Source organism: Drosophila subobscura, chromosome O (assembly GCF_008121235.1).
Source record: "Drosophila subobscura isolate 14011-0131.10 chromosome O, UCBerk_Dsub_1.0, whole genome shotgun sequence".
NCBI classification, from domain to species: Eukaryota; Metazoa; Arthropoda; class Insecta; order Diptera; family Drosophilidae; genus Drosophila; species Drosophila subobscura.
The window spans coordinates 20083879-20108918 of record NC_048533.1 but is presented as its reverse complement, the minus strand read 5'-3'; the positions used below and the strand labels follow the sequence as shown (position 1 = coordinate 20108918).

Sequence of the window (25040 nt, the reverse complement as noted above, 5' to 3'; positions counted from 1 at the left end):
TGCGTGGACGTGGCGGATCGACTAAAAAACGCAGCGTAAACAACGATTTTTTTCGAAACAAAATGAGTTCAATATGTTGTGCCATAAATGGCATATGCTCCGACGGGTTGCACATGAAAAAGTGTTGAGTTTGAGAGCGTCCTGCGGGTCAATACGGTATCCATGTGTTTCTGTCGTGTTTGAAATAGTTCATAAAGGGGAATACTTACTACAACAAGAAACAATCTATATAACATAATTGGCTGCATGGAACTACATACACATCTTCTAGTTGATGGTAAGTTACCAGTCCTCACGTTCATTCGTATGCCACTCACCGAATTCTTAAATTGTAAAGCCTAACGTCAACTTATTGAGATTAAAAGTGGCAGCTAGTCCAACTACTATAAAACTGCTCAACATTTTATTTGAATACAATGAAATCCTTATACAAATTCGAACCACGGAAGGACGCATAGTAGTTTCAAAATCTGTTTGCAGAAACCCTTTTTTCAACGGACTTTAATTCAACTAAATAATATTCTAGTTTACGAACGAGGATAGACCTTGGTATTAGTAAATAGTTGAGCTTCAAGGGAAGCTTTTAAGTGTTCTCACAGCCTTTTTAAAATGCGATACCAGCGCAGAGAAGAACAAAAAACGTGCAGCAAAAAAGGGAAAATGGCTAAAATAAATCACAGACAAGGCATGCGTGCGCATCTCACAAGAGCAACGTTTTGGGCCGGCGGTCTGTATCTTCCCTCTTTTATTTTCTCAGCGTTTTGAGTAATTCCGCGGAATAAGCGACAAAGCAGTCGGACAGCCTCCACCTCCGAAAGCAGCTCCAGGTACAGCCACAAGATCGGGCCGGGCAGCGACAAATCTTGAGAGAGCAATAAACAACATGGTTGACAATCTTAAATCTTGCGACTTGCCGTCCCACACAGATGCGCAGATACACAGATACCCATACAGATGCACTCACTCAGATACGAATGCGGATGAATGTCGCAGCCATTATGGAACCCTCTTGCTGCTCTGCTGCTGCCGCTGCTGCTGCTGCTCTTCCCGAAGACATTTCTTTTGTGTTTTTGTTGTTTGCTTGTTGTTTTTTCCATTTGTTTGGTGGCGAGCAAACGACCAACACTATCACAATCCCAGCCCCAACCCAGTCCCGCGTCTGCTGCGGTCATTGCTATGCTAGAATGCAGAACAGGGTTCTGGCCACTTTAAAGGCTTGGCCTGGCCTGGCCTGGCCGCCGATAGCAGACCCGAGCCCGAGCCGTTCCTTAGGTAGAAAATGCCAAGATGTAAGCACCCCAGCTCCAACTCTGCTGCACTGTGGGATGTGCACGAGAAAATTGTAAAAGAAAAATATATTTGAGGATCCAATAGGGAATTTTATAACGAATTTGTGCACTTATTTGCATGCAATTTAAGTTTTTAAATATTCTATAAACATGGGCACTGCATACTCTGATTGAAATAGCAAAATAGCACTGTGTTTTTAACAACTAATTGCATGATCCTTTCCACAGTGCAGCGTGAGCTTGCGCCGAGCTGAGCCGGAGCTTGGCCTTTTGGCTTCGTGTCGAGTCCGTTGGCTGTTTGGCCTGCTTGTTGTTTGTCTCCTTTATGGCTTCTTCTCGTACCCTTTATCTCCATCTGCGATTGCAGCCAGATTTTCCCCCGCTATTTTTGTAGTTTTTATTTTGGGGTCACATTTTCGTGCTCCGCAGGTAAGAGGAGCGAGCGATACGAAAAGCATTTTCTTTGTTGGCCAGGCCAGTTTTGGTGCGGATATCGTGTGTCTGCTGAGCCTCGGGCCCCAACCACAAACCCCATATTTATCCTCCCAGAAAACTCTGACTACCACAAGCGACTTCCATTTCCACGAGGCTAAGAGTCACCTCTAAGACCGTAAATCATATTCGATTGCCTAACGACATTTTAAACAAGATTTGCAACGAAATCAGTGCCGTGCCAGACATAAAAATTCAATGAGCAGCCAGACATTAAACCCCACAGATAAGCCAGAGCTGCCACTCCATGGACGAAGCAGAAGCGTTTGGCATTTGATGTTTATTTAATTTGCGGCAATTCATAACAATTTCGTTTACGACATTTTTACTACTCGACAAATGCCGTAAACAAAACACTGCCGTCGATTTGTTTGATGGCTCCTTCTGTCTTGTTCTCGCCTCTACCTCTCTCTCTCTCTCTGTCTGGCTTGCACAGGAGCTGGGGCACACGCTCAGGTTTTTATGACTCCGCACATCGCAGGGTTACGGACACGGACATGGACACAGAGACATGGACTGCTCGACAATTAAACGCCATCATCAAGTAGATTTGAAAGCGAAAGTGCAGCGCAGTGCAGGGCGGACCTCCCTCCGGCCTATCAGCACCCCGGCGATTTATGTGCGTTTTATAGATCGTAAAAGCAGCACTAACAGCCGGGCAGATGATTTTACGACGTGTTGAAATGCCACCAGGACGAGTTCCGCCAGCCCGACAAGTCAGACAAGTGTCTTGTGGACCACGACACCGGTTTGCTGTTCCAGCTCGCATCGGATGTGGTTCAAGTGCAGCATCGTAAAATCCACCATATTCCCGCAGCCACTTGAAAGAGCCGTAAAAGGGCTATAAACAAGAGTGGCGCCCAAGGAGCCACCGCAAGTATTTGGGAGGCATACGTGTCCTTCGCCTGTTGTCTGTACGGATTGTGTGAGCGATTGGGTTCGTTCTGATTTGATAAGGATAATTATGTCTGCTCACCATCGGGCCATAAAAGGACAATCAATCTACGGAGGCGGACGAAGCATATGCCGGGTAATTGGCCCCTGTCGCAGTTGGGCTCTGGACTCTGGGAAATAGTCTATAATTGAGTGGGTTTAGGGGGAAAGCTTTGAATAAAAAACCTTACAACGAGACATAGTTGGGGAGCGCTAAGATCAACACAGTCAACAGTGTACCAATGGAATATTTTGCATCATCTTTGGAGAATTTATTTGCATTTAGATCTTAATGATTCTTGACCTGATAAAGATCTAAAGGTTCCACAAAGAAACTAATTATCGAGCGTCTACAAAGGGTAAGCCCCTTCATACCTTTGTCCATATCGTGCCCGGTATCCATTATTAACTCACTCGAAGACGTGTTGATAACCAGGCCCAGGGAGCAGACATCAGACATCAGAGCCCAGACAACAGAGAACTGCGAGCGGCGGACAATGAACAGCGAACAATTGAAGTAATGACGTGACTATGGTCAGTCGACGCATAGCGACTGCCCCTGCCCCACTGCCACTCCGATTGGGATTCCCATTTCCATTGCGATCCCCAGACCCAGTCGTTGCTGCTGTCTGGCTCATGGCTCATTGTTATCATTGAAATGGCAGCGGCGAGTCCAAACTTATGCATCGAAAGTGTTGTTAAATTACGCCAAATTGCTTAATTTCAATAATGAAACGAACCGACAAGCAGACCGCTGGAACCACTCAATGAAATTATAAATATTCGTTCCAAATGATATGCAAAAGAGCAAAGAGAACGAAGACTGATCCGTGATCGTGATGTCTCCGTCTTCTACTTCTGGAGACCCCCTGCCTGCGATTTCGATTTCGATTCCAACTCTCAGTTCTCTTTTTTAGCTACTCTGCTCCTGCTCCTGTCCCGATCCCAATCCCGTTCCCGGCCAGACGGCGGCTCGACGCGTCCAATTTAATGGGCCCATTGAATTGGTCGTTAATGTTTCTCTTTATTTGGCCTTTATTCTGCCCGTTGCTGTTGCTGTTGCTGTGGCTCTTATTTATTTCTCTCTGTTTCTGCTCCACCGTTATTGGTTGCCGCAGACTTACTCAATTTTTATACCCGGTACTCGAAGAGTAAATAGGGTATATTGTATTTGTGCACATAACGGTTGTATGTAACGCACAGAAGGAAACGTTTCCGACCCCATAAAGTATATATATTCTTGATCAGCATCAATAGCCGAGTCTCTGTCTGTCTGTCTGTCTGTCCGTCTGTCCGTCTGTCCGTCTGTCCGTCTGTCCGTCTGTCCGTCCTGATGAGCGCCTAGTACTCAGAGACTATAAGAGCTAGAGCCACAAAATTTTGCATCCAGACTTCTGTATGCTCACACTGTTACAAGTGTATTTCAAAAATGAGCCACGCCCCCCTTCCGCCTCCGCAAAAAGGGCGAAAACCTCCCAAATCTACAATTTTGAAGATAGCAGAAAACTAAAAACGCCATTCCGTAGGGAATGACCATATCTATCAGATCACCAAATTGGGATACGATTGGATCATTATTATAGCCACAATGAAGAAATTAATTTGCAGTAGCCAAACCCACCCCGTCCCGCAGCATTCACAATCTGCTTCGCGCTGTTTATGGCCTGGCCCCTGACACGTCACTGCCTCTGCCTCTGCCGCTGCCTCTGCCGCTTCCTCTGCCGCTGACTCTGCCGCGACTCTGCAGTGTGTGTCTATAGGGGAGGGTGGCGAGCTAAAGGAGCGTGTTGGCGTGAGTAGTGTTGTTGATGTAGATGACAGATGAAGAAAAAATGTAAAATTGGACAAATAACCGCTAAAGTGCAGATGTAGTACTGAGTGCCGGGTATAAAAGTTGTGACGCGTAAGAAGCGTCTCACACGTCCCTTCTCGTTTATATTGTTTACGAGTATTTATGGGAGCTTAAGTAATGTGCTGCAATTCCAATTTCAAAAGATAATTTAAAATTTACTGTCAATTTATTTATTAGACGAATGCCCCCTGCCCCTGCCTCTGCCCCTACATTGACTTCAGTTTTTAGATGGCGAAGGGAGCGGAGCTGTCTGGGCTGAAGCTCTCTCGCATTTCTTTCTTTGTTTGTTTGTTCTTCTGTTTGTATTTGTGTGCCCTACACAAACTTATAAGAAAAAGATAAAAGCAGTGCCGACCCCAAAAAAGTTTTTACAAAGTTATCTGTGTTATTTACTGCCTGGCGTCGTGGGCGTATACGCAATATTTCATAATTCCCAGCTTGGGGGGCAGAAGCTAGCTGAGCTTTGACTCAGCAGACAGCTTTGATGGCCCATAGACAACACTTAGCCGCGTCGAATGGCTAGTTTATCAATTTGGTAATAACGAAATGTTTGGGTGGAGTTAAACAAAAATAAAATCAGACATGAACTATAGATCAATCCATGATAAATTAAAGCAGCATTAATGCATCTATTACAAACTGTTGTCGTGTTTAATAGATGTACAATTCACCGGACCTTATGCTTTTCAGAGATACCAGCTATTTACATTATTTATTTTTCAATTAGCTAACGCTGATCGAAACCAAAAAGACGTATGCAGATTCGATTAATACAAATTCAAATTAGTTTATCGAATACCATGAGATGTCCATTAAGCAAAAGGTGTCGCCATTGCCACCAACCAAACTTGTTGTTAATCATTATAAAATATTGCCAGTATCGACTGACGCCATCAGAGTCGTTTGCTTGAGTGCAGAACTGGCCACTCACGTCCTCTTGTCCGTCGGAGTTGGGATCTAGTTCCTGGCAGCTCAGTCGCAGGGGCCAGTGCCAGATCGCAGCACTGTGGAGGCGTTCAACTCTGAGTGTCCGCCAGCAGCCATAGAGACAGACATACAACCATGGCATGGCATGGCAATTGCGAGTCGTTGCGAGACTGGTGACGTTTGTTGGCACTTTATCATGGCCGTGTATCATAATTTAGTCAGCTCGCACATGCATACGGACATTTCCACCCACATTCACCGTGCGAACAGCAACAACAATGACAGCAACAGCAACAAATAAAATTCGTTGACATTCGTTGCGCTGACTAAGCAGCCGGGGCCTGAGCCAGAGCAAAAGGCAAAGAGCCAGGAACGTGTGCAAACTTGGCTGACTTCAGATGGCCCAGCTCGATAAGAACAAAACGCTGACCACGCCCAGCCCTCGCCGTCGACCCCTGCCCATGCCCCTGCAGGAGCCATTTCCTGCGACAACATTTTGTGCTTAAAAACTTGTATTAAGTATTAAGTATGAGAGCATAATGGGTTTGTTTTCATTATGCGCCCGAAAAACGGGCGCACTCTGCGCTGGCCCCCATTGATTACATGCTCGACCTGAATCGATCGGCCCAAAACACTGAAATTAGTTGGCATTTTAACACGAACGAACACCTGACACTCGGTGTCCGGTCAGGTAGGCTCCAGCAGCAGCAGCAGCAGCAGCAGCAGCAGCAGCAGCAGCAGCAGCAGCAGCTTCCTTCCATTCGACGGCACCGGGGAGAATGGTTTCTTTTTAGTCAAATGGATTATATTACAATCAGAGTGGGAGGGGAAAGACCAGGGGAACGACCAGAGTACGTGGTCAGCCATTATCGATGGTGCATGCAACTGCAACCGCAGCAACATCGGATACACTTCAAGAAGAGGGAGGTTTCAAATGGTCAGGAAATAATATTTTAATACATTCAGTCTTTGTGGTTGCATTAAATATTAAATAATTGTTTTAAATATCCTGCCAGAGGCTAATTTTTAAGTTTTCGTACCTGTAAAGAATCCGAATTGCGTTGATAGACTTTGGCCTTCAATCTTTAATTGGCTGTTGCATAGTTCAAATATTTAGTCTATTTTAATTAAATTAGTTATATTTGTCATTGAAATTGCTGAAATTGTAAATTCTTATAATTCTAAAAACTCTCTTCTAAGTAATTCGTTTTTCTCAGTGCGCCGATGGGTTATTGATCGATAATTCCATTTAAGCAAATGCCCGCGCTGATTACCAGAATTGTCCAAATTATATGTGTGTGGTCTCCGATCTCGCTGGCTCTTGGCCGCGTGAGTATGCATTAAAAAAACTGTACAAGTTTCCTCAAAATCCTCAAACTCGAAAGCAACTCGAAGCTTGTGCGAAACTTTCGTAATAACAGATCGTAGCAGCCGCTTTCAGACCAGAAGAAACGGGGGGCAGGACACTCACTTGTGTGTGCGTTTGTCGCTGGTGGTCAACCCATCCGAACCCATTTCATCTTATTCCAGCACATCGCAGCCACATCGGGAAGATGTATTTTCACTTAAACGCTTTACTCTTCGAATAATGGCTTTAATGACTTTAATGGCGTTCGGATAATTTGGCCGCCAGGCAGCTGCACGGCCCAGCTCTGCCCATCTCGGTTCTGCCCTGCCCGCCTCGCCTCGACTCTTTCTCGCCGTAATTGATGAAAGTAGATGGCCTCCGGGAAGAGGCATATACAGGATGCCCATGTGAAATGAATATAATTTGTTACTGTTGTTTTCTCTTTAAAATGCACTTGAGCACAAAGCGAATAAAAACGATAAGTTGCAATGGGATTCAGATATAACAAAGATGGAGTCTAGATTTATTCTTAAATATTTCTATGAGCCTCTGTAAGAGTACACTTCGGACACTTCACTTGGGTGACATAAACACAGGTCTACCCGTGGTATTCGTTCATCCGACGACCTTGAAGCGGCAAAAAATGCGGCCAGCAGAGCGACAACTGTTGGGTAAAGGTAAATGGCAGTTCGTAAAAAGAAAGAAAGGCAATAAAGAACACAGGTATGGCCAAAAACGAAACGAGAAACGGAAAAAACGTCATCGCACGGCGATACAAATCAAAAGGTGCAACATAAAAAATGACATTGGGAAAGCAGATAATTAAGCAACGAGGCAGTGGAAGGGGCGGACGACTCATGGAACGACAACGGGATGCCTGACCCGTCAGTCGAGAGGGTGGAGGTGGACAGGGAGAAATGCTGCTGCTGCTGGTGAATGACAAGTCGCACATTTTCAAAGAACAGGCAACAAAAAAGGAATAGACAAGAGGGAAAACATTGGAAAATGCTCATAAATATCCACAGACACATTCATAAGCGAGCGTAATAGAAGAGAAAGGGGAGCGGAGTGCATGGAGTGCAGAGGAAATGGCCAAGAGCAGCTGCAGGAGGAGGCGGCGAGCAAGGGAGCACGGCGATGATGGACTTGCGACTTGGTAGGGAGCAAAGCGAGCGGCACAGAGAGCCGAGAGGGAGACGAACTCTGAGATGAATTCCAAAATTAGTCAAACAGACCGAGTCAATTAAAATGAATGAGATGCGCTGCAGACGGAATTTATAGAATCGCTTTTGGAAGTGGGAGCGAAAGTGGGAGTGGGACTGAGCAGGCGGCTACTTAAAAACGCATTTCCCCGGAGGAAAATGGTCTTAATACAATATTTGTTTACGAAAACATTCCCAGCGGCCATTCAGAGTGTCGCACTGCGGAATTTATAATACGAGTTCGGCCAATGCGACTTTTTAATTAAGATTCCGAGTGCATGGCAGAGCCGAAAAATGCTTTTATTATTTTAATTACCCATTTTGGACTCAGCTGGATCGGGCACTCAGCACTCAATATTAATTTCATAAAAATACGAGTATCTTGCCGGCAGCCATTTCGGCTTCTGTTCATTATTGTCTGTTGGGAACGTGTCTTTTGTTTGCTTTCCCGCCAGCTGGGGCCCCGTGGCCGCACCAGCCCCAAACTGGCACCGAAATGTTTTCTTTACAAAAAAGAACTCCCAAAACACACACAGAAAACATTCATGGGATAGATACGCATTTGTTCGACGTTCGATAAACATTTATTGGGCAATCCAATCACGGAACTCACGTCCCAGTCGTGACAGTTTCGTTAAAATGTTTTTTCTCCATCTGACTTATTTTCTCTGCTGGGCTTTGCTATTCCAATTCCACAAGAATTATGTTTTCTGTATGAAAATTAAATAAATAAACAATTTCGAATGCTAATGGTATTTTAGCTGTACCATTGGGAACCTTTTTTGAAATTATACTTCATTCGAAAATGAAGTTCAATGATAAATTATAGGTACTTGTGTATGTAAATTTGTACTCGTACAATGTCTGTATATGTACATATGTACATAATTAGCTAAACACTGTAAAATAGTGCATTTAATTTAAAAATACTTTCTTTTTCTGTTTTCAAGCGGTGGATATTACTTATTAACTTCAAATAACTTTTTTTTAATTAATGCGTGCTTTAGGAAAACTTTTTACAGGGAATTTAATATTATAGCAATACTTATTATCACCCAATACAATCCATAAATAAGTTATAAGACTCAAATTCTCAGTCATTTTTATCCAAAAATGTCACATGGGAATATCAGCCCGTTATCAAAATAACTGCAATTCATACTCCAAAATGGTGTGTTTGTACAATACAAAAAGTTGTTTTTTTCACCATTAAAACGCTTTATTGTTCATATAAAAATATGAAGAGGTTAATGTTCAGCTTATGAACATGACTTTACAAGCGTATTTCGAAAATAAATGGATGTAAAGAAATGTAAAATGTAATTGGAAACTTCTACATTAATTGACTTTAAAAATCAGCAAAATCCATACGAATAATCACGAATAATCAAGAATACGAATGAAGCAAGACAAAACCCCAATTTTAACGATCCCCAATGTCATTCATACGCACTCAAATTGACATTTGATTCAAGAGGCACCCGAAAAACACTTTCTAGACTGTGCCACTTTGGTTTTGATGGGCGGCGGGGTCAAAGTCAAGGCGAAGCCGCCCCTCGTCAAGACGGTGATTAGACGCATAATCTTTTGGGGCAATTTGTCACCGCAAGGAGCGGGCGCCGCCAGGCGAAGGCGAAGGCAAATGGCCACTAAAAATCATTTAAGGCGAAATAAAAGTATTCTTTATGGCCTTTTTATAGTTGCTGCAACAATCTAATAACAATCCAAATAATTATCCAAACAAACAATTCCAACGCCGCCAAGCGACGGCAAATGTCAAAGCAGCAGCGAGGCAGCTCAGCTCTCAGTTTCTGTTTCTCTTTCTGGTGCTGTTGCTGCCTCGTCGGACGGACGCCCAAAATGAGCCATAAAACGAACATAAAACCCCAGTGCGAAATGCTACTGCGCTAGCATAGCGTTAGGCCACGCCCATCCACAGCGACGCTGCGATGGCAGCGCAGCGCACACGGAAGCCATAACAGGCAAGCCAAAGTGCCGATAACTCAAAAGCAACTGTGGGAAAACGGCCATGCGGCGCGGTCGAGAGCGAGACAACATGTGCGACATGCTGGCCAACCATGATGGCTGCGCGAGCCCCATGCAGCGAGAACGGGACAGGGCGTGCTGCTCATGTTGCCCTCTCGCTCGCTCGCTCGCTCACTCACTCTACTGCTGGCTCGGCCGCAGCCACGTGTTCTCTCGCATTAAACAAGTAAATCGCCCGTTGAGCATAATCGATACACATACTCGTACACCACCGCTCTTCTTGCTCTTTCGGATTCAATTCTCGTTCGTGAGAATCGTTTTTCTCACGCTCTCGGCTCTGCGGCTCTGCAGCTCCACGCCGCGCCGCACTACCCCGCGCCGACGCCATAACTGTCGTCGCTTATGGCCATTTTAAGTGCGACTGAATGTGACTCAATTGCCAGAAGAGAAGAGAGCGCACTCTCACCTTATCCACTCTCTCTTTCACCTCTTTGTTTGCCCGTGATGTTTGCTGGGACTAATTAGTATTGATTTAATCAGTCATTGACCACTTGACTGCCCAACTGCTCCACCAGAACTATGTATATTCGATTTCTTCGCTCTCTGGTAAGGCATTTCGGGAGAGCTTCGCTCTCCTGCTCTCCTGCTCTCCTCTCCCAAGCAGGCAAAGGAAGGCGGGAGAGAGCGCCAGAAAGCGCGCGCATCCTCCGTATTCGCACGGCTGCTAGAATGGGACATAAAATGTGCCAGGCAGTAAAAATGTAGATTTAAGTAAGTGGAAACGAGATCGTTACGTTGCGCATAAAAATAAAAATCATTGTGCTCCGGCACTGATTGAAATAAGCAGAGGGAGCAAGGCAGAGTGGAGCTAAAAAGAGCAGCGCAGAGCACACAAGAGCAGGCGTTGCGTCGGCAACAGGCAGAGCATCGAACCAGTTTTCCGCGGCCACGTTCATTCTCCTGCCTTTTCCACTCGGTTTTCCTTTGAGTGGAAAAGCGCTGAGAGTTCATTCCGTCTTGGCTTGGTGCCTGGCCTGCAGCTGTGCAGGGCTGAGGAAGGCCAACGAGTCGATTTCCCTGTGCCGTTATCAATCACAACATTGGGGCTCTGAGGCCTAGGAACACCTTGATATAACCTCAAACTTGTTTGTTTCCAGTTTCCCACACCCACACCCTCGCACCCTCTTCCCCCCCTTTTCTGTTGTTGTTCATTCCGTGTTCGCTCCCTCTGCTCCCTTCTTCTGCTCCTTATCCGGTCTACGAGTGTCTTGTTGCTCTGCTGTGCTCTGCCTTGCCGCTTTTTAAGATTCTTTTCATTTTCATTTTATGGTTTTTATGCGGGTCTTTATGACTTTTATGGGGTTTAGTGCGTGCCAAAAACGAACAGCAGCAACAACCACTTTTAATTGAATAATGCCCCAGCGGCCCGGCCCGGCCAGGCCGACGGCGTCGGCTGTTTGTTGGCTTTCTTATGGCCGTACATAGGCCGAAGGCGTCGGCGTTGCGCCGGTAATTAGGCAGAGATAAACATTTAATTGGCGAATTCAGAATTGGAAATAGCCGTGAAGTCCCCCCACCCACCCATCAACTCGCATATTGACTATAATTGGCTCAAAGAACTGAAATACGGGTGCGTTCTGTTCCATTTGCTTCTTGGGTGGCCCTTCTCCGGTGAGGAAACACTTCAATTGGATTTGTAAATTAGCTTTATGAAATGTTTGGGAAATACACGACCTAAGGCATTGGAGTATCTAAGACTAAGGCACAAGCACAGAGAGAGATACGCCCATATGAGTGCTCAGATATCAGAAATGAATGCTTTAAAATTAATATTTTCATGCGCTTGACTTTTATTACGGGTTTCCCTGAGCGTCCCAAATAATTGCGAGTGGTCGAGTGCAGGAAAGAGTAAATTGATAAATTATAAAAAAAGAAACTTAATAATATAAATAAGTCGAGGCCGAGACTGTCGCAAGAGGCATCGAGCCCTGGCCAATTATGGCGCGCAGAATGGGCCGAGTTAATTGCAGTTTTTTAATATCCTTGCCCCCTTGCTTTCTGTAGGAGCGATCGGGAAGTGAGTGTAAACACGACATGAAATGTGGCCATCGCCATCGCCATCTACTTACCCTGAAACATGCCGCATGTCTCGGGCCCCGCGCCACACGCCACTCTGGCCACCTCGAAGCGGCAGTGGCAGGGCCAGACCCCCCGCCTGGCCCAGGGGCCCTACTCCTTTCGGCTGCCGCGTGAAAGGATGAAATTTATGACCGGCCCAGGCTCATGTAATTGCCACGCAATGCTGTCGGATCGCACTCGGAGTCTCTTGCATCCGTATCCGAGGTGGACGCTCACACAATTTTCAATTTGCTGAAATGAAAAAGGAAACAACAAAAAACAAAAACGGGAAATATGAAAACGTCACAAACAAAACAAACAGAGTGCCTGCTGCAGTGGTCCGAGAGTCCTCTGTGGCACGGCACGTCCTGGTTCTGTCCGGTCCTCGTCCAGCCAATGGACTCATGTGGCGCTGCCTGCAGTCAGTCGCTGCCACGGATCGGTTACGTGGAATGTCCTTTTAATGGACTTTACACCCTCACACTGCGCCCTCCGGCCTGGATCCGGATCCTTTTACAAACCTTTTAGGTTGCACTCGCATTCCGCGCTGCTTGATTGCCGTGAATTGCTTGCTGCATGATTTTTATCCCTTCCGCCCATGTCCTTTTCCGCTCCTCTTCTTCAACGTCACAGATGTCGTATTCATATAGTTTCTGTGTGGGTTAAGGATGAGGATGCGCTGGCCCAGGCAATTATGAGATGTTCAGCGCTGACCAGCTGGCAGAACCCTTACCGTATGGGATAGGACCACCTACCGGAGTACTGCAAGATTTTCAATTATCAATTTATTAAAAGACTTTTAAACACAAATGTTCTAAAATTTGGAGGACATCTTCAACTTTTGTGTCTACAAACACTCTGTCCACTGTTGACTAAGCTTTTGGCTCTTTGTGGCGCTCTTCAGCTAAATTAGTGGCTTGGTGTTGACTGTACGAGTCGAGAGGTCAGAAGTGGATGTGCAGAGTCATGGCTGTCGCTCTGGAGAGCCCAGAGCTCCGGCTCTCGTGGTGGGTAGACAGATGCGATGGCGGCGTCAAATGTAACGCTGAATTTATTACGGGGGGACTTTATTTATGCGCTTATCGCGCTGCCAGTTGCCGTTGCTGTTGCTGTTGCCGGCCTTAGCACGTTGTCAAGTGTTTATCTTGGCCCCCGGACCCGGAGCCCAAACCAGATCCCAAAACATATCCCGCACTCGGCCAGAGCCACAGCTCGAAATGAAATACCAAAAAGCTTAACATGGAATTTATGGCTGCACCTAAATCATGCGTCGAAAAAACAACAACTTACGAATATGTATTCGAGTGTGCGAGTGCTTTGGGAGTGAGTGTGTGCATGAATGAGCCTGTCGCATGATTTAGGGGCCCCGAGTCGCAGTCGAGAAATTTAAATAATAAATATTTCATAGTTACAGACAAACACACACAAAGCGAGAAAATGGATACCCATCCAGATGGAAACAGCCACAGCCACAGCCCAAGCCCGAATCCAGAAACAAATTCCAATTCCACATCCAAATCGAAGCCATTCGTAAAATATTCAAATCGAACGCGACTAAATCAAAACATTGTCGAAATAAAGCGTTTGAAAATTGAATTTCTGTTTCTTTGGTTCTGGCTCTGGCTCTGTTTCTGTTTCTTTCTGTTTCTTTTCAGTTCATCTGAGGCAAAATTGAAAAGCATTTGTAACGGAAATGAAAGCCAATCCAATCCAATCGGTTGCTACACGCTTCGGGGGAGGAAACCAGACAAGTCTCGCATCGAGTCGCTTGGGTCTTTTGAATTTAAATTAAGAAATTTATCTTTTGAATGCGCCTTCCATTTCGACTTTGCGAGGGAGGGTGCCGGTGCCGGGGCCTCTCCCCTCTCCCCTTGTGGCCTTTGTGTTGCTCCGATGTAAGTTGTCTGGCATCTCCCACCTTTCGGGCCAATAAAAACGAATTGAATTCCATTCGCTTTGTTTTGGCAAACGCCTCACTTCCAGTTCTAAGATTGCCATCAAACTGAAACCCGATACTCAAAGTTTTGTTTGTGTTTTATACATTTTTAAATTATTTCGCGAGCGTTGTTGTTTCTTTCTGCTGCGAAACGGGTATCATGAAGTTATTAAAATTAGCTCAGCTGGATTTATTTAATCGGATCTTTTTGCACCTTTTCATTTGGGAGTCGACTCATTTGTTGATTCGGAGAAGCTTCTAACAATTTGTAGCCGAGCAGCGGAGCAGTGATTTCGAATGGTTCCAAATGGCATTAATGGCCGACTTCATGGCTAATAAAAATTTGCATTGTCTGGCCACAAATATTAGTTGTCAACTGGCCGAAACCAGATCGGCTGCGAGCCAGGCCAGTCCGCGGCTGCCATAAATTAGCCACAGAATTTGCATTCGAAATTACGCTTCTTAAAGATAAATACCTTAAATTGGTTGTTATTTAGAAGACCATAACATAAATTGCAAAAACAAATAATGCCATTTGTCAATGGGATTACGCATTGGGATCTGCAATATCTCCACGGTTTTTATTGCTCCCAATGCATTTCGCATTCGGAATGCCTCGACACTGCGATTAACATACAAATCTGCCAATTGGTAGGCAGATCAACAATCATCATTATAAAAAGATGAAATTAATACACACTAAAGTGTAAGATACCACAAATAAATACAAAAGAGAATAAATTAGGAATGAGTCAGATAATAGTTAGGTTTACGCATGATTCAGATACAGAACATAATTCCAGAGTAATTAATTACTAGTTAAAAATCCGCCTTTAGCTCAAACTCATCACTGTTCATTTTATTGACATTTACAGAACACACACAATACATTTTCCTGTGCACTCAACTCTGTCTCGAATAATGCTACAAAAGTGCTTTCCATTTTGGGCGTATTAAAAATTCCACACGCGTTTTGGGTGAGTCTCCACATGAATATGTACGAGTCTGTCTGTACATCTGTACTGCATGTAAGCACATGAATCGTATTATTTATGAGTCCTTGTGAGTGCCTGGGCCAGGAGTCGGGCTTTTAATCAGAGCGGGGAAGCCTGCCCGAGCCCTGATGCTGATGATTTGTGGTGCAGCAGAGATTGGCAAGTGGGTCAGTGTGCCTGTGGGGTAGAACGACACGAAGGATACGGATACGAGTATTTAGGCCACTCGACCATCCCCAGGCCAATTTGTGCCATGTGTGCAGAGTCGCCCAAATAAAGGGCCCAAAACAAAGCACAAAAAATCAGATGCGGACACGGTTCCAGTTTCGCTTGCAGGCAAATGTAGGTGAAGAGCGGACAAGAGCGAGAGCGGGAGCGGGAGCCAGCCCTGACCGCTGGCCATTGACCGAACCCAGATCCAGACGTAGACCCGCACGAGTCGCTGGCCTGGGCTCAGGCCTGGGCCTGGGCCTGAAATGCTCGAAAATCTCATTTGCATATTCTGCAAACGGTAAACGCAACAGAACCAGAAACAGGGAAAGTGTTGCCTGAAATTGCTTCTCTATCTTCGGTCTGTCTGTCTCTCTGAATCTCTCTCTCTCTCTCTGTTTCTCTGCGTGAGTTTGCTTTTTAATTTCAACTGCCATTTGGGTGCTGGTTTTTCCAATTAACAGAAGAATTTTTTTATTTCGTGTAATCTAGTTTTTGTTGCTCCGTTTCGATGCCAATACTTTCCACACCGACCTTTCGACCTCTTCGCATTATGGGACTGAAAGTCTGTCCATTGGTGGATGAGCTATGCCCTACTCAGAGCCTCCTACCCCCACCGATTGCGATCTAATTAAATGAGTTATGGCGCCGGCATAATGCCAGTACTTTGGCTTCGGATAAACGTTTGCCGCCTAATCCCCGCCCGGGCTCAGCGCGGGAGCCAGAGACAGGGCCAGAGATACGGCCGGTCTCTGGCGATTTACGAGCTCGAATTTTGCATAGTTTGAAATGGCATAAAGCACCAACTTGGACACAATTCATTTTCCTGGGCATACAAATCGGTCGTTTTGCATTTGGCGGCCATGAATCATGGTTGGCAGCGGACTGCAGGCAGAGTTAAAAAATATTTACAATGGAAAATGCATCGTGAAAGTCATCCATTCGTGTATATAGAACACAGTCCCTCAATGTTTTTCCAACTACAACGAACATTACATTTAGAATTCTCTTATTTAAGACACAGAGAACTAGATCCTCTATAAGCAGCAGTGTCCCACTGTACTCTGGTACTGGAATCCCGTTGGGGCGCAACCCGTTAAATGCCAGGCTCCTCTGGCAGGCCAACTTCCAGTTTCGGGTGGACGTCGAATGGCATCGGAATTTATGCACATTTTATTGACCAACGCAGAGAAAAGAGAAAAGAGCAGGGCAGAGTCAAAGTTGGGCTGGTTGTTGGCACAACAACGTGTCCAAAAGTGTTTTATGGCCGTTGTGGGCGCTCAAGTGGCCATTTTGGGTCGACCCAAAGTGGGACTGGCAGGAGGCAGGAGGCAGGAGTGGAGTGCATATGAAATGCACTCGCCGGCATGTCCGACAACCACTTGGTCGGGCTGGGAGGAGGCCGAGGAGCCCTGAATACAGATGAGCAGAGGCATATGAGTGTTGTACTAAATACTAAACACTCTCAAGTATTTGCAGCTCTAATGCCACGCTGATTTATGGCAGCTGATGGCAGCCTTTGGCATAGGGACTTTGAGCTAAAACCGCAGTTGCAATTAGTTGGAGTTGCCTGTGCCTTCGGCCGTGTCAACGACCTTCCGCGAACGAAACTGTTACGATCCGCGCACACAAAGCGGTTCAAAGTCAAAAAGTCAATTAGCTTCTGATGAGGAATACAGCCCGAGCCTGGACCCGTACCGGACACGGACTCGGACTCGGACCCGCACCACTGCGGATACCTAAAAATACATTGAATCGGGGCAATGGAGTCCGCGCCGGCGGCTGGATGGAGTGGAAATCTCGTTAAAAGTCAATAACAGACGCCATTAAATGTGCATGAAAATTAAATGAAAACGGCTTGATGATGCGGCCTGCGGGATGGTGGGTGCGAGTGGGGGCGCAGTGCAGAGCAGGCAGACACGCGACCACTTGAACTTGAGGCAGCTGGGGCATCCAACGGCAGTGGCAGTGGCAGTGGCAGCGGGGCCAGTCATTTGAGCTGACCCCAAGGCGGGCAGACAAGTAGAGTTCAGGTTCAATGGCATCCCAGCGGGGAAGCAGAGTGAATAATGCGATACGGAATTCCGATAAGCTAAATTCATTCGATCCCTCCACCATCTGTTGCAATGCTAGCACGAACCAACATTTACTTAATCAACGCGATGTGTGTCCGTGCACTAATTATAAATGTGACATAATTACATATGTATGTACATACGCACAAATATGGGAATTATAAAGTGTTTTGTGTTTAGAAATTATAAAAATGCTGCACACATAGAACACTTTGCCGCAAATGTCAGCTGGAAACATATTCAACACACTTCTAGCACTTTTACACCGCTCTCCAAGTAGACAAATTATACAAAAATCAAATAATTTTCACATAAATTTCTGACAGGATGAATCGCATTCTGGAGGATGTTATCCGTAAGAACGCTGACACCATCGAGCGCATCACGGGCGAGAACACAATGGGCTACGTGGTGGCAGACAACACGACCAATTCCGTGGCCGAGACCTCGTTCGACAACACCGGGGCCCAGGCGATCGTGAAGCACTTGCACGGGGTACTCGTCAGCTCGTGCCAGAGTGTCGTCCGGGACCTGGATCCCACCAACAAGCTGTGCTTCCTGCGTGTCGCCACGCGCAAGTTCGAGTATCTGGTGGCCCCCGAGGAGGACTTCACCATAACCGTGCTGCAGTAGCCAGCTGGATTGGGATCGACTGGAGGCGGCGTTTGTTCTATTATCAACTGTTCTGTGTGTGTGGTTCCCTCTACATTATAATACAAGGAGTTCTTCAGTTGTTTATGGGGCAACGATGAGCTGAAACTGAACCCTTTCAATTGCTAACTAAATTCAGAAGAATGCTTAAGTCAACAGTGCGGGAAACGGCCACCCGAAAATCCTTTATAATACCCTGGCGACGTTCCGAGCTGCATTATTTACGACATGGCTTCATCGGGCAGGAAATGTATCTGTGAGAATGCGAATGCGGCTTTCTAATGCGATAATTCAAAAGATTTACTTCTGTCAACATGACCATTTTGTAGAGAGAAGACCTTAGGTTTAGACGATAGGTTTTCGGGGTGGAAATGTGGCCTTTGACCTTTTTTTGCTTCCTCCATCTTGCGCTCTGCCACAATTGATGCTGCCTGCTATTTTAATTTAAAATGGCCGAAATCGTAACTCATTTTTACGACGTACCCTCCGGGCAGTGGATGTGCGACGAGTATCTTGTCCTATTTTTACGGAGCCTTGCAGGGGTTGCTTCTCTCTCAATCGTTACAATAACTTATCTGCCCTTTTTTTCTACCCGAGTCCATAATCACCACGAAACAGTGACGGAGACGGCGACGGAGAGGGAGACGCTCCTGGGGTGCGCTTTGTGATTCTCGCAGCTATCTTGAAGCAGTTTCCATTGTCTGGCACCGTTTTGTGGTGCAGGGTAAATATAAAAATATCAAAATTTGTACAAAAACTTAATTCATCTGTCGGCTCGCCCCGTTCCACCATTGTGCCGCGTCGGAATCGACCCCAGAACTGCGTACTTCATTTCAGGCAGCGTGAAATGAAATTACTCCATGGTCCATTCCCACTGACGACTTCATCTCGAAGCCCCGTCTCCCCAGACCAAACCGATTCCTGCGAAATTATGAATGCTCATGGAAATTAGAAACACTTTGAATTAAATTCGAATAAAACGATTTCCCAGCTCTCCAATGGAGGTTCAGCTTCAGTCCGTCAAGGCTGTCCAGACCCAACTCGCTTTCATGCAATACTTTATAGACTTGTCACCTTTGCAAGGGTCTCAGCCGCGTGATATTTGCTATCTGCTATTCTCTGCATTCAATTGAGTTGTGCGGCAAACCTGAAAGGCCAAAAGTACGCATTAAATTCGAGTATACTTGTACTTTTACCTATATAAATATAGAGAATTATATTTTGGCCTCATTTTATTCATTTTAATTAATATTTAACTTCATAAATAAATGAATAAATGTACAAACAGTTTAAGGGAACAATTTAACGAAGAGAACCGCCATCCAAATATAATAATATCTGATCTAGAAAAAATGTAATTATATTTATTTGGATGGTTTCTTAGTCTACAAAGTCCGCCTTTCACAATGTATTGTGACGGTTCTAGATGGTGGAGTACTATGCACACATGCAGACAACAGCTTTCAAGAATTTTCTCTTAGATCCAATTTGTTTCATAAAAATGCATTGTTTCGTTCAGAAGTTATAATTCATTATAACTATAATATATTTTAGTCTGAACAGTGCGAGGCCATCACGGCGCATTCATTTGCGTCGGCAAAGAGAGAACAAGAGGAAAAGAGACGACAAATAACAACAAGCGAGTCTTGTTGGACGGGGAGCTCGAAAATACACATACATACACACAGACTACACGTAAAATAACATCCATCCCTAAAACCAAGCCCATTTTCACTTTTGCCACGCAGCGGCGCAGACGTTCTTTCCGGAGTGGAAGAAAAAGTATAACAAAAATTAGAAATTTCATTGTGCACAAAAAATAATAATGTATAATAATATTAATAAAAAAATATACTAAATAAATAATTACAAATAAATAAGTAACAAATAAAACAAAGAAATAAATATATATTTTCTTCTTCTTCGTTGCCGAACGAGCTGCCGAAACTGCCGCTTTCTTACGCCAGATGGGGTGTAGTGCACTGGCGACATCTATTGCTTGTTCTGCTCCGTGTGTACATCTTCATCTGCAGTTTTAGAGTCACTGCAACTCCTTAGCTCTGTTATTTAGCAGACGGACTGCTGTTAAAAATACAATTTTAACGATTCATTCGAATGTATTCAAATGTCTACAAACATGTCAAACTGATTCGATTATTATCCATGATTTTGTGTTAATTTTTCAGCTTCAAAAATTGTGGGCTGGAGATGGATATTTTTAAAATTTAAAATTCACTTGTTAAAGTGTGAAGTCACAGGAGCCTGTATGGTGTTTACAATCTCTGAGATCTAGAAATATTTGTTTCAATGAGTACTTACAGTTTCTTGTAACGGTTCAATGTAATTTCTAATTAAATCGTTGATTGCATTCTTGTGCTATATTTTTACTCAACTAATAAATACACATTCATTTTCTGATAAAACGCTTCCAAATATATTCACTGACTTTGTTTAACAAACACACAAGAATTTTCCTACTGCCACGTCCATCATTTGACCACATTGATTGGCGACCATCCAGCAACTTGCGAGGGGTCAGCTGTGCATATTGCCAATCAGAGACTTCGATTCAATTTCCCCGACTTGCCAGAGAGACGATAATGGGAATGGCGCATAAAACCCAAGTGCGGGTGTTGGAACGCAAACAATTCATTCAAAATCGGAGCAATCAAGGCATCACATCAGGATGTCAGTACGCGCGGCCAAGACAACAAAATTACTTTGAGCATCGTTAGGACTCTGACTCCGACTTGCAGCCTCCTTCGTCTTGTCCAGGGGAAATGCCCGATCAGGAAGGGCAAGACTAGCCCCCGACACAGGGCTGACGAAGGGGAAAAACATGAAAATCATCTTTCGCGGCAGGCAGCATAACACCAAGACACCAATCGCAGTCAGGTGAGGTGGAAGGTGGGAGGTGGATGACGACGCGTCCAGGCTGCATATGTGAGGCTGTCCAGTCCAGTCCAGGCCCGGCCAAGTCTTTCCACGCAAGCAGACAGCAAGTGCGGAGAGATAACCCGAAGAAGAAGGCTCTCGACTCGAGTTGCGTTTCTGCTTTTTATTTTGCTGCCGGCGCTGTCCACAAATGCAATACACGCAACGCTGCCATGGCGGAGCATCCAGTTCGACATCAACTGGTTTTCTCCCTCCAGCCCCCTCCAACCCACCACGCAGCACTCACGAACCTTTCCAATGTGAAAATCATATAAAGGTTTTGAAACCATTTTGAGTTGCAACTATTTGGAGCACTAAAACATTTGAAGAATACATCAAGCCATTTATCTTAGGAGAGTCAAAAATGAGTATCTACTTTATTATATTTGTATTCGTAGCACCTAGTAAATATGTATGTATTATTGCTTGGACAATGGAATCTTTCCTCACCCAAGGCAGCTCCTTAAGCGCCTCATCTAAGCTGTTGCAAGAGCAATGCAAACACACAGTTTCCTCGCTCCGTTTTAGCTGCGTTCTGATTCCGTCTCTGTCTCTGTTTCTGTCCCTGTTTTCCTGTCCGTCTGTTGATGTTCCTGTCTCCGGCTCATTGTTCGTCTCGGTTCAGTTTGGTTTGGTTCCGTAAATTACACTTTTGATTTTTAGTGGCCGTAAAATAATCGTAAATGTCGTGGTTATTGCGACCGAAAGTGCCCATTTTGAGTGCTGCTTCTGCTGCTTTCTGTTGCTCCTCTCCGCTCCTCCGTATCTCCCCTCTATAACTGATATTTCAGCCAACTCAGTGCAGTGTGCGGACAGGGGACGGCCACCAAGTTGGTTGGGAACGTGCTGCCACTGCACAAGCAGCACGAATCCCTCCACTCCCCTGCCCAACCTCCCCCCGCTGGGGGCACGTTGCACTTGTTGTTTTTAATAAGTTTGTGGCGGTTGTTGTTCCTGGCTTTCTTCTGCCTGGCTGATGCTCCCTTGATGTTTCGATTAAGTTCGGAGTTCGCTTCGTCGAACTGGTTGGATGGGTCTCGGTCTCGGTCTGAGTCTTAGTCTGGCCTGCCACTGCTCCCTCCTCCCTCTCTGAGGGAGCAGTTTGGCTTAAGTTTATGGCCATTTCGTTCGTTTCACTGTCTTGCGGTCTCGATGTTGCTTGTGGGGCTTGGCCGTTCCTCTGCCTGTGCAGCTCGTCGAGCTGATTTTCTTGAGCATTTCACCCATTTACCTTTATATATTTCGGCTTGTTCAAGACATTTTCTCACATCGCAGCTCACGGGGCCCCTTTTGCTCCACGGCTCCTCGTCTCTGACGCAACTGGTTGCCCATTGGTTGCCCGCCCGCCGCCGCCCGCTCTCCTCTCTTCCACGCTCTATGCACTCCACACTCAAAAATTTCGAATTTGATTTTATTGTTATGATTTCAATTGTTTTCCCAATGTAAACACTGGAGAGTGCCAGCCCAGAGATGGCCAACATGTCGGGTTTTCGGTTAAATAATGCTCGATTTTTATTATAGCTTCAAGTTACGAGGAGGTTCAACGAGGAGAGATTTTCAAACGATACAAATCGGTTTGATACTTCGACTTTAACTGGGAGAAACTTTCCTCTTGGAAATGCCCGAAAAAAGCATCGAAATTGTTCCCTGAAATTTAATATTTGAATTACATATTTAATATTATTATTTCTCCGATTTTTGCTACCATTTACCATGCCAATTATTACATTACTCTGATCTAATGATGCATTTCTGTTACGAGTGCCCAGAGGACGGATTCCAAGTACTCCTTGTCCGCCTTATTAGCATTCTCAGACCATTTCTATACAAGTCACATTAGAACGCCCAATTTCACGAGAACAATTATGGGCTGGGCCGCCGGAGGTGATCATAATACCAATATGCTCCGGCCAGGGCCCTGGCAGGACCCGAAGGTCGAAACAGAGAACGAACGAGACGGGACGATCGGCGTTGAGGGGTCCGGTGCGGACTGGAAACCAAATCAATTCATAAATCATAAAAATGTGTCATAAAAAATATTTGTGTCGCCTTCAATAATAACAGCCATAAATGGAAATGGAAATGGCAGTGGAAGCGGAAAAAAAACAGCCACAGCCAGGCAGGAGTATGAAGCTGCCTTTCAACATGTCCTCGAGAAAGTAAAAAACGCTCAAGGCGAACGGAGCAGGGAGAAGACTTTTCGGCTGACCTTAGGAGATTTGTTTTGACTTCTAGCCGAGGCCTGTTATCGCATCTCGCCAGAGCCACAACGATCCCAAAAGAGGACTCGCAGGACACGGCACAAATACGTTGGTATTGTCTCCGTTTGCCAGCTCGATTATTGCCGCTCCGGTAATAAATCATAAAAATATGTTTAGTCGCAGAGATCTGAGTAGGGAACGCTGCCTCGTTACACGGTGGAATTGGAATTGTAAATCCCCTGTAAAATTGCTCTCGCCCCGCTCTCTCTGCTCAACTCTGCGGTGGTGGCATCTCTCCGGCATGGTAGCCCTCTGTAGGTACGGGACGCTGCGACGATCGCGCCCTCGAGCCTCTGATAACAAAACCACCAGCATGGCCAATGCCCATGGAAACAAAGGCCAACAACTTTCTCTTTGGCATCATCTGATTTGGGCCGCATTCATCCTCGAGCGTCCGTCGCCTTGCCAAATATGAGAATTTTGATTTATTTTCGAAATATTCTCTCCCCTGAAGATTTATCGATGTGCAGTTGTCAGTAAGAGGCGCCTGGAATTGTGTTCCTGTGTTTTCTGTATCTGCATTGAAATGGCGAACAGGAAAGTAGGGGCTGGGCATTAACATCATATTTGTAGCTTAACCAAAAGGCTGATAAGTCCCCCAATTATTCATAATATCATCCATTATAATTTTAATAAACTATTGCCTTTGTTTCTTTCTAATCCGCAGCACATTAACACTTCCCATTGGACGGTAGATGACTTCATTTTCAGGTCATGCACGCCATATGCAACATGAGTCGTCTTGCCACAGATGTCAGTGCTGTACTTGCAGTTGCACCCGCTCATGCTCAGGGCTGGCTCCTCATGATTTACTACAAGCAGATGATTTAATGTAACCGCATATACACACGTTCACGATACACGAACATGGGGCAGACCACTTCAGATGCATACAAGAACGAGAACAGCCCAGCCCAGACACCCCACATGTGTTGCAACTGAAGCGTTGCAGCAGTTGAAAGAAGAACCCCGAGACGGCAGTGACGGTGTCCTCCATCTTGAAAACTGATGCTCCGCTGAAGCGGCAGAGGATTCCATTTAAAAATGCGAGCAGCGAGTGGATGATGAAACAGCAAATAAACCAAATCTAAATGAAATCTTACGTATACGCCAACCCTTTCCCGGAAGAGTGCGTAAATCCGGGTGTCAACGAGCTGCGACCTTGCCGAGAGATTCCCTTCAGATGCTGGCCAAAATCCGACGTCAAAACAAATCGTTAAAATGCAATAAAACTCCCAGAGATGTGGGAGTCCACATCCATATGCAATCACTAAACAAGGGCCAAGGCAAATGCATTCGAATAAAATTTTACCACCATTTCCTCGAGCATCATCAGCAGCAGGAGCATCATCAACCTAACGGCGGCAACATCCGAGGCACCTCATAAAAGTAATGACGTCTATGGCCCATCAGCAGCTGATAGATACATTTGTATCTGCGCACGGGGGCCAAGGGGATATCACAATAATTATGGCATACGTCACGGAACTTGGGTTTTTATATCTTTTATATTGATTGTCATCGTGTCACACTAACAGATCGTAAAAAAGTCGTAAAATCCGGAGACTCTCGCTCTGGCCATGGCTGGGCGAGCGCGCGAGTGAGTGCATTACCAGAGTGAACGGTGAAGTCCTCATCCCTTGGGCACACAAAACACTCAGGATCGGGCAGGACCTCAAGCCGACTCCAACTCACGCAGAGCCAAACGGATGATGATGAGCTGGATCGTTACCGTTCTCAGTTCTCAGTTCTGAGTGATTTTCGGTCTCTGCCGCTCGAGGGGAAGTGGCGTCAAGTCGTAAAAAGGCCATAAAATGCTTGGCCTCTGCTT

General features: G+C 45.4%; 1 protein-coding gene and 1 long non-coding RNA gene across 2 annotated transcripts; both read left to right on the top strand.

Moving 5' to 3' along the window:
• On the top strand, positions 1-24786 carry LOC117898211. Its single transcript, XR_004649125.1, has 3 exons — positions 1-277; positions 14959-15111; positions 23877-24786. It is a non-coding gene; the product is annotated as an uncharacterized LOC117898211 (long non-coding RNA).
• On the top strand, positions 17628-18143 carry LOC117898210 (dynein light chain roadblock-type 1). The gene has a single exon (XM_034807434.1). It carries the CDS (start codon positions 17691-17693, stop codon positions 17994-17996), a length of 306 nt encoding a protein of 101 aa, XP_034663325.1. The 5' UTR covers positions 17628-17690; the 3' UTR covers positions 17997-18143.
• Positions 24787-25040: the final 254 nt, after the last annotated feature.

Excerpts from the sequence above, each read along its gene's own strand:
- LOC117898210 (XM_034807434.1), top strand. The coding sequence starts at position 17,691 with ATGAATCGCATTCTGGAGGATGTTATCCGTAAGAACGCTGACACCATC.